General features: G+C 49.2%; 1 protein-coding gene across 1 annotated transcript in view; it reads right to left on the bottom strand.

Annotated features, from left to right (window-relative positions):
• Window positions 1–1,953: 1,953 nt before the first annotated feature.
• The window catches only part of LOC109322378 (5-hydroxytryptamine receptor 7-like), a 13,951-nt gene continuing 5,308 nt past the window's right edge, over window positions 1,954–10,596 (bottom strand). Inside the window, exon 2 of the mRNA XM_019553461.1 lies at window positions 1,954–3,718. Within this exon, the coding sequence (XP_019409006.1) occupies window positions 2,947–3,718 (772 nt within the window). The 3' untranslated portion in view covers window positions 1,954–2,946. The remainder of the gene's footprint in view (window positions 3,719–10,596) is intronic.

The raw sequence follows: 10,596 nt of genomic DNA, 5'->3' as shown, positions 1-10,596 counted from the left end.
TCCCCTTTGCAGCCCCCCTGCAGGGAGGTGACGGCTGCTGTTCAATCCCCCTCGGTCTTCTCTTCTGCAAACTAAATGTGTAGTACTGAGAAGAGACATGAAGAAACTCCACCCCATGTGGTTATTTTGGAGTCCTACTGTACAGTCTCCCATTTAATGAACCCTTTGGCCAGGACATCTCTGGAAGGAGCATCTATCTGAATCAATGGAAGCACCACATCCCAGGAGGGTTTTTAATGCGAGGAAAACAATGAATGAAAAAGATGCTGGAGGGAGAGAACAGCAAAAAAAGAACAGAAACAAGAAGCATCTTTAACATACATCACATTTATTTTTCCAATGATAGCATCATGTGCACGTGTCTGGAATGTCATATTTGGGTCTGGATGAGGCTGCAGAGTTCCCGTGGGGAGGCTTTGGATTTATCCATCCTTGCGGTCTCACATGCAGACATACACAATTGGGGTCTTGGCCATACTCCACTACTGGACTTCTCTGTTGAGGACCACTGCGGAGCAACATGGCCATTGCACGGTGCAGAAACTGTACCCTGTGGCCTATGCATGGGGGTAGAGACAGGAAGAGACCACTCTGGTCTCACTTAGGCTCCAGAAAACCGAGCCTTACCTTAGTGTCCAAGAGGGAAGCACCTAAAGCATCTTTGAAGCAACTGGTTCCTTTATATCTCTCGAGTGCAAACTGCTGGGGGACCAGTAAGGAGGCGGAAACCAAAGCTGAGAATCTGTCTGGCCAAAAAGAAAAGGGGCCACGCCGCAGCAGGATGCCGCTGGGAGGGGAACGTGGGATGTTTGACCTTTTACAAAACCTGCCGCTGCTCCTTAGGCAGGGATTACGTCTTCTCCTGTGTTTGGAAAGCGCCGACTATATTTCTAGGAGAACGTCAGTAATTAAGGGCCAAGGCTGGAGACCAGACATTGAATGTGGTGGGGCAATGGTTGATCTGGTACGGTAAATAAAAATCTGAATTACCGTCATCATCTCCTCATTCTCATTCAGTGATACTAAGTGAAATCCTGACTTCTCTTCAAGGCAATGGCTAAGTTCTTGATTTCAATCCGCCCAGGAATTGACCTTGTGGATTTAACGGGGATGTTTGGGCCAAGCAAGCATTGCCTCTCTGCTGAGCCTGGGACCCTTACTGAGAAACTACCTCCATCCACTCGGTCTCACTCTGTCCAGCCATTAAAAGAGGTGGCTCGGAGGGGTCCTGAGCCCATGCTTCAGTGCCATTCTCCCAAAACAGAGACAGGGTTTTCCTAGACAGAGATCCTGAGAGGAGTACCAGAGGGGTCTGATCAGGGCCCCCTTAATTGTTAGGAAACTAAAATGAGGTTCATTTTGGCTTATGAGAACTCCAAGGCACCAGGTTCCTCCAAATATAAGGCACACTTTTAAAATGAAATATTTCTTCTAAAAACGCCATGCATCTTCGATTGCAGTTTCCAAGAAAAGCTAGAAAGGTCTGATAGGCACCACAGGGGGCACCTTTGTAAATTGTGTCTTTATTTGACCCCTTTCCACACCTTAAATAGAGAATAAAAAAATAGGATGCATCTTAAATTCAACTGTGCCTTATATTTGAAGAAAAGGGATATGCCCCCTCCTTCAATGTACTAGCTGTTGCCTTATTTCATATACCCCCCTTGCCTTTTTATAAGCTTTCAAGGAAATCCCTGTGAAAGAAGAGCCCATAACTAATCTCTTCTCCAACCTCAACTGGAACAAAGTTTAAATTCACCAAAGGGCCAACACCCAAAGCCAAATGCAATCAGTGGAAGATTATTTAATGACTCCAGGGGGGGTTGGCTCTGAACTATGCTGACAGGGAGAAAAGAGGCATCAAAGGTCTACACACGCAAAGAATCTCAACTGAAATTTAAAAAAATAATTAGATTTGTCTTTTTCTTTGTTTTTTAAAAAAAAAGGAAAGAAAAAGATACACCGCTTGGTTTATTTTTTTTTCAAGCTCGCTGTACATCGTACTGCAGCACCGTAAAGCTACTGGTGAAATCGTGTATTTATGTCTCTCATCAACCAAAGCGTGCTTTTATGGAGTGCCTCAGTCAATCAATTAGCCACACATTATGCAAACACATCACTCAGCTGTGAATGAAGTACAATACATCCCAGTAAATATATCAGTCTTTGCTTGCTGTTCGGGTCTCCGATTTAAGTAGGCTGTTTAAACTTTGTCTACCATACTATAAACAAAGTTGTTGGGTTTTTTTTCTTTTTCCTAAGCATGCCAGTTCAAGTTCTGAAACGCGAGGACTTGGGGAAAGAGGGTCATTGGCATTATCTCCCCGACATGCAAACCTGGAACAGGCTGCGGGATGCAGAATGGAAACAACTCGGTTGCAATAGTTTATAAGCACAGGGGAGGAACGTGAGGTCCATCGTCCACTTCAGCGCAGCCCACAGCTGCTGTCCGACGGGATACAGGAGTGCGGCTTGTGAGATAATCTCACCGCACGCAGCACCGTCCCTCCACAGACCTCACAGCCCCCTGCAAAAAATCAAGCATCTAATATTTTACACGGGGGGGAAACCGAGGCACGGAGAAGTGACGCAACTTGCCCAAGGTCACCGTCAGGCTGTGGCACAACTTGGGGCAGGGTCCAAGAACCACCCTGGCTCCATCCTGGGTGCTATGGGATGCTGCTCGACTCCCAGTTTAGAAAGCGCAGCCACAGCGATGGGCTAAAGAGAAGGGAAGGGGCTGCAATGGGTCGCGATGGACGGGCAGCGCGCAGGTACTCCGGGCTGGAGCCCCTCCTGTGCCCGATTTGTGACGGTGAGCTCAGGCTGGAGAACGACAATGCACACGGCTGCCGTTCCTCAAGGGCTGGATGGAGACGTGGGAGGTCTTGACTTAGGCACTGAGCGCGAGCATTGGACGGGAGGACACAGGCCCTCTTCAGGGGCTTACAGAATACACTCGTGTCTCTCTGTGACTTTCAGGGCCTCGTGCATGCTGGCGGCCGACAGCCTCCGGTTGATGTTCCTGTACCTGCACCACAAGAGGTTCCAAAAAGTAGTCCTTAAATCTCGGTTGAAGAAAGCATAGATGAGGGGGTTGATGAGGGAGTTGGTGTAACCCAGCCAGAGCAGGGTCCTCTCCAACCTCAGAGGCATGCAGCTGCACTGGATGCCACATATGAAAGGCCGGGCCGTGGACATCAGGAAGAAGGGGAACCAGCAGAACGTGAAGGCCCCCACGATAATGCCAAGGGTCCTGGCTGCTTTCTGCTCCCTTTTGAAGATGGAAATGTTCTTTCGATCCTGCCTCAGCAGCTTGGACAGCGTGGCGCACTCTTCCACCGCCTTGCTGCGCTTGGAGCTGTGATGGCCCCGGACGCCGGCCTCCATGCAATACACCCCGTCCTGGTCGTACTGTTTGGGGAAGTTCATGAACCGGTGCTTCTCCGCGCTGACCTTGGCGGCTTTGTAGATCCGGTTGTACATGACGAGCATGACGGTCATGGGGATGTAGAAGGCAACGCCGGTGGAGTAGACAGTGTATCCAAAGTCCTGGCTGATAAGGCAGACCCTTTCGACGGTGACGTTCTTGGCCCAGCCGAAGAGCGGGGGGAGCGTTATGGAGGCAGAGAGGAGCCACACGATGAACACCATCTTGGCCATCAGCTTCCCGTTTTGCCTCACGGGGTACGTCAGTGGCCGCGTGATCCCTAGGTACCTGCAAAACAGTTTAAGAGCTTATTAGCTTTGCATGGGGCTGCTTTGATGCTTAGAAGGTACAAACCATCAAATGTCTACAACAAGTACCACCGTGTATGCAAAAAGATGGCATCATCTTAGTCACAGCTGGCGCTAACTGGAAATTTTCCTTCTCCCCGAGGAACATTTAGGCTTTTTCCTGAAAAGAGCCAAAAACCGGAACACGCGGTCTTTTCAAAATGCTGTTCCTCCGGGAGTTGCAGTTTGCACCCCTTCTCCCTCATTGGACTTCACTTCCTACGGTGCCCCACAGCCTTGCCGCTCACAATCACCACCCAGCGCGTTTTGCAAGATGTGGTCTACTTGGAGGGCTCGGCTGGAACCCAGGTATTTTCCCTTAAAAACCGTCAATGACTTAAATGCCTAATTTTCCATCAGTCAGGTATGCAGGTCGTAGCCTTACTGGTCTAGAGGCACAAGGAATCAGGACTCGTGGTAGCAGTGATATCTAGTTGCTTTAATAAAAGATAATCACCTCTACCACGAGCCATCATTAATTTTCCATCAGGAAACTTCAAAGCCTAATTTTCGCAGAACATTTGTCCCAACCCCAACTCCAGACATGAATGCTTGAGGGATGCTCAAAAGATGGACCCTGCATCGTGACTCCACGGGCGGCTGCCCGAAGGCCAAAATCTGCTCTCCGTGACACCGCTGTAAACGCGAAGTAACCGCAATTGAAGTCAGTGCAACTAGACCAACACGCAATGGAGACAAGGACCGGCTCCTGGGTTTGGAAGAGGGGCTCCTTTATGCCCCTAGCATTCGGCTAAGAGATGGTGGCAGAAACTGCCACAGCTGCTTTCAGCTTTCCAAGACCGTGCATGGGGGTAGAGGCAATCTCACTCAACGCCCCCTCTCCCCTGCACGCGGTGGAGGGCAGAAAGAGGAGCTGGCCATAGGCAGAGGCCTTCCCTTGGGCATCGCGTGGAGAGGAAGGACCGGAGCCAGCTCCTCCGGCTCTCGGGTATCAGGGAAGCAGCGGGCTTCTCCGGAGACACCGGCATTGTCTAAGTTACTGCTTAGGCTGCATTAGTCAGGTTGACGGCAATCTGCATAACAATGGGGTGGAAGTATCCACGCTCTCAGGCAAAACACAAGCCTCTGCCTGTTTTCTCCCTGTATCATTTTCTCCTTTCCCCTCCCTCGCCCATGGAGCTGCCTGTGAATGGAGAGAGGAGCGGCGTTGCTTTGGATGGAGGGTGGTGCCGGCATGGCTGGGCAGCCATCAGCTGCGGTGGTTATTTCTGCAGCTTCTCTCCAAGTCGGCGCCTAGTCCCTCCCCCCAGTTACATTTCTGGGCACGGGCGCCACGTTCCCAGCACCCCGAAGCACTGCCTGGCCTTTGCAAATGGTGAGAGGCCAATTACAAGGCAAAAGGGGAAACGTCACAGCAGGCTGCATGGAAGGGAGGGAGGTGGATGGGCGCAGAATAAGCAAGGGCCCTCCCCTGGGATTCAAGGGGATCACGTTAGGACCCAGTCCCAAACCCTTCACCCTAGGCTCAGGGACCAAGCACCAACTCAGCCCTCCATCGGGGACCAGCTCAGGAAGGAAAAGCAGCACGGAAAAGGGCTTGGGAAAGGGCTTCTGCTACTGCCCTTGATCAGCCCAGGGCTTCCAGCCTAGTTGGGTCCTCCTGGCTACATAAGGCTTCCTGGTCATGAGGAAGCCATCTGGACACCAAGGCTTGCTCTGCCCTTGGACTGCTCTGCTGTTTCCCTGCCTTTGCGCCCCAACTCGAGATCTGACCGCCTGTTGCGGACCCTGCTCCGACTTGGACCTCGCATCTCGGCTTGTTGGAACTGGGCTCTCATGGATAACTGCCCAGCTTGCTCTTATTTTGTCTCTGGTTTGGACCCTGGCTACCGCTCAGACCTTGACCGATAGCTTGCACAAACCACCAACCAGGCTGCCTACATCTTGGTACGCGACATCGCACGGGGACATGCGGCCTGCCCTTGGCTACGTGCTGGTGCAATAATCTTGGAGGTTTAGTCCAGCTATTCGTCTCCCTGGTCCTGTCCTTCCCCAGCGCTCCTGTATGTTATCCTGGCATTACAGCTGGGAAGAGGGAGGCCTAGGAGCTGGTTCAGTGCTTGGTGGGGACTTGCCCAAGTTGGGAGGGCAGGTAAGGGGGTTCCTAGCTCTCTACGACCCCCTGAGCTGGATGGAAGGCAGGCATCATGGAACAGGACTTGTCTCAGGATCTTCAGCAGCTCCAGGTCCTCCGTTTGACATCTCATCCCAAAGCCTATAACAAAGACAAGCCTGATACCACCTAATGCCATGATGACGGACTTGGCTCTACACCCTGACAGGCCTGAGGCCTGATGGCCCTTAGTCCACACGCAAAGATATCAGACCACTCAGGAGCTACTTGGACCATAAAGGAGTCTTGAATCTTGTGCAAGATTATTTATCTCATCATACTTCAGGGCTGTCTTGCCAACATCTACTAATAACACCTTCCATTTTTGGGTGCCAGATCTGAGACAGTACAAAAAGATCCAAAGCAACCACTTTATGAAAATCAGGCCCATTTAATGAATCTCAAGCAAGACATCCTTCACCACCGGTCACTGCTAAAAAACTATCCAGTATCTTCTTAAACCTGCTGGGCTTATAATAAATGCATTGAGTTGTATTTAGAAGCAGACACACGAGGGATTCACTTACAGCCTGCAGAAAAGGAGAAGTTGCTCATTAATCACGCTACAAATGCCTATAAGCAGGGGAGGAAAACCAGCAGAAAAATGCATTTTATTTGCTAGGGCTTGGAAACTGGAGTCTAGACTAGTGGCATGCCTCATGCTGTCTCAGCTGGAGGAGACGGATACTTGATACTTGAGCATCATATGTTGTATTCCTGGCTCTGCTACGGACCTGATGGGTGACCTCAGATGAGTCCCATTCACCTCTCTGGGCCTCTGCTTCCCCATCTCTGCAGGGGAGATGATTCACTGCATACTGATTTGAGATCTAGGGATGAAGAGTGAGACATGCAAAGAGCCAAGAATCACTATGACCCTGTTATTGTCACAAATAGGGTTACAATAGGGCTAATATGGAAAGGAAGGAGAAATTTCATGAGGCTGGTGTTAGACTCACTGGAAAGCGCAAGCATGTGAACACGGTGGACCATCGGGCTCAATGGCTTGATGTCTAGCTGGCAGCCAGTATCAAGTGGCGTGCCCCAGGGGTTGGTTTCGTTCAATATATTCATCAACGACCTGGCAGATGGCACAGAACTTGCAGCAAGTCTTGTTGGCAAGACAGCCCTGAAGTATGATGAGATAAATAATCCTGCATGAGATTCAGGACTCCTATATGGAGTCAGCAAGTTTGCAGATGACGCCAAGCTAGGTGGGGAGCACTAGACACACCGGAGGGTCGGGCTAGGATTCAGAGTGACCTAGACACATTGGAGGATCGGGCCAAAATAAATCTCATGAGGTTCAACAAGGACAAGTGCAAAGTCCTGCACTTAGGAGGGAACTGCGTTTATTTAGTTTAGAGAAGAGGAGACTTAATAGCAGTCTTCAACTACCTGACGTGGGATTCGAAAGGGGATGGAGCTGGCTCGACACTGTTTTTCTAGTCCCTTAGACATCACACTTGGAGCACACTCAGGGCCTCATCTGTTGCAATCTCAGGACACAAGGAGTTTGGGGGCATACGCTGACTATGCTCACATCAGCCTTGCAACTAGGGGTGCATTTATTCAGCCTGAGACTCCAGTGCAGGTAGTCCATCTGCCTGGCTGGACGGCAGGGAGCAAGCTGTGACTGACGGCCAGTAAGTGAGCGTGTTACCGAGCCAGCTGAGAGCTGCAGGAGGGCGAGGGAGATGCGAGGAGGCCGATGTGCTGACGGGGAAGCACAGAGCCTGGGCTGCCCCTCTAGCTCTGAAGACAGACCACCGGTTCAAGGTTTGTTTCTCGTTTGCTTTGCTTACCGCGGGGGCACGCTCACCCCACATAAAATATGAACCGACTGGAAACCTCAATTCAAAGCCAACCGGCCCGGATGATGAACCACTCAGGGGATCTCAAAGGGCTAAAACTGGAAAAGTATGATAGTTCCCACGATTCAATGCTCAGTGAAGGCTGTGAATCGGGTCTGGGTTCAAAAAAGCATTTCACTCGATGCCTCCATACTGTCCTGTATGTGGATGTCTTGCTGAACCAGGGGACCGAAACAAGGCTGCACAGTAATTCAGTCACAAAACCAGGCACCCCAAGTCCCAACCTTCTAGTTAACTAGTAGAACATGCTGTACCCTGAATGAAGACAAAAAGGGATATTAAATACCCGCTTGCTGAACGAAGGACGGTCCTGTGGAACAAACAGCGTGTGACCGTGTCCTCAAAGACCGCTCTATTATATGGGATCATATCGATTCCCACAGGCCAGTCATCAGTAAGGTTAGGACCTTTTATCTCTACAGCCAGAGCCTCTACCTTTTGAGCTAAGAGGGTGACTGGGAACAACTGTAGCGTATTATCCTCTGCACGGGAGGCGGTGTAGATTTGCACTTTACAGACGTGTGTGCGCACGTGTACGCATGCTAGGAGCAGCAGCTTTCATGAGCTGAAGCTCGTTTAATCAGATTCCCTATGTGGACCAGACAGACGAAGGATGCGGGAGACCACTGCATAAATCACAGCCATTGGCAGATAACCAGGGAAGATTCAGGATCCTGGGGTTCAGTTCCAGGTTCGGGAGGTTGTTGGATCTGCTGTCGTGCAGATCAGTCCTTCTTATGCCCGTGCGCTCGCTGGTGCCTGCATCCTCCACCTCCCAGCAGGGGAGAAGAGGACAGCACGAGATGGATGGTGTTTTGCTCTCCCTTCACAAGAGCGATGTCACTGAGCGGTAATCGCAAGAGAAGTTCCCATGGTCTTTAGGGTGCCTGGCCAGCACGGGGGCTGTGAAGGCTTGAAACAGGCTCAGTGAAGTAGGAATTGCTGGAGAATTTAGCTGCCTGGCCCTAACCAGATCCCTAATGAGCAGCCATGAATTGGACCATCTCAAATGACCAAAAATCAGCCTGAATCAAATGCCAACCATGCAGAATTGTAGCCCAAATGGTTAATTTGGCAAGTTCTAAGCAACTGAAAATAGCATCTTCTGTTGTGAGCATCAGGCAACTTGTCCTACGGGCACGCCAACGAGATCCATCTAAAAATATATACGTAGCGTGCATATGCAGGGGGAAACCCAGACCTTTTTCAAAGCTGTTTGAGGGGTTTTTATATAGATCTGCCTACCCGCACACACACATCTTGACATGCATGTGCATGTGCGTCTGTAAAGACCTTATACAGACACAAAGTTATCAATGTGGACAAGAGAAAGAGAGAGGAGATTATATAAACCTCATATGTTTGTATATATATGAAAAATAATCTATTTCATATATAGGTGTATGCATGTGTTATGCATGTGTATGTGTAGCTTATGGATGTGTGTGCATGCATCAGAATTTCAGTCTCTCTAAATAGTCCAACATTTTGAAAACTGCTGTATATACATATACATGCATACACACACACACACACACACACACACACACTATATTATGTTATATATATAGAAGAACATGAAGAAAAAGCAGGCTAGTAATATTAGTCACTGGAGCTATATGTCTGCTACGGCCATGATACTAAGGCAAAACCCATTATTTTCATGGGCATTTTTCCTCAAAGGCCATTGTGTTGCTCTGTTGAGCAAGCCTTCTTCCCGGGGTGGAAGGATGGTATATATAACATATATATAGTTCAACCAGCTCCACTATTAATCCTACCTTCCAGATGGGAAATGAAGTAACAGCCACTATATATATAGTGTCTGTTACTTCATATATATATAGTGTGTATATAGACTCTATATACATAGCATGTGAGAGTGCGTGTGCGCATGTATATGTATGTATAGCAATTTTCAAAATGTTGGACTATTTAGAGACTGAAATTCTGTTACATACACACATGTACACACACACACACACATACATACATGTACACACGTATATCTTCAACTCTGTTACTTCCTTTCCCATCTGGAAACTAGGGTGAATAGTGGAGCTGGTTGAACTATATGTGTTATATATACAAGTTCAACCAGCTACTCTATTAGCCCTAGTTTCTGTTACTTCAGTTCCCATCTGAAGAGTTGAAGAAACATGCCCAAGGTTGCATGAGCTGTGTTAAATTGGTATGTGGGCCCAGATCTCTTGAACCCTTGGCCAGCTGTTTCACCACAAAACCATCCTTCCACCCCGGGAAGAAGGCTTGCCCAACAGAGCAAGACAATGGCCATTGAGGAAAAGTGCCCATGAAAATAATGGGCTTTGCCTTAGTATCGTGGCCATAGCAAACATATAGCTCCAGTGACTAATATTACTAGCCTGCTCTTTCTCCAAGTGCCGTACCTGGATGTGGTAGTAAGGTTTATGTACTTAGACGACCCAGAGCGCAGGGGGCCACTTCCACGTAGTGATCCCTGGTAACATCTCTGATGGCCAAGAGCTCCCGAATCGACATAAACAGCAAAACACGCAAAGCTAAAGATACGGACACTGGTTTTGTCATACAAAAGAAGACCTCAAAGAGCTATGCTCGTGGGTGCTTTCACTTGTGGTTAAGTTGGCCGAGCTGGGATCACAGAGCTGAGCTGGGATCACAGATCAGATGCAGCTTGGCGGCGTCTTAAATGCCTATATACCAATGCTCGTAGTATAGGGAATAAGCAGGAGGAACTTGCCCTCAGAACAGCCAGTTCAGACCCAGACATAACAGGGTTAACAGAAACTTGGTGGGATTCATCCCAGGACT

This window comes from Crocodylus porosus, unplaced genomic scaffold (assembly GCF_001723895.1).
Source record: "Crocodylus porosus isolate Cpor-Errol unplaced genomic scaffold, CroPor_comp1, whole genome shotgun sequence".
NCBI classification, from domain to species: Eukaryota; Metazoa; Chordata; order Crocodylia; family Crocodylidae; genus Crocodylus; species Crocodylus porosus.
The sequence above is the reverse complement of the archived record's forward strand: the minus strand, read 5'-3'. Positions and strand labels throughout refer to the sequence as shown.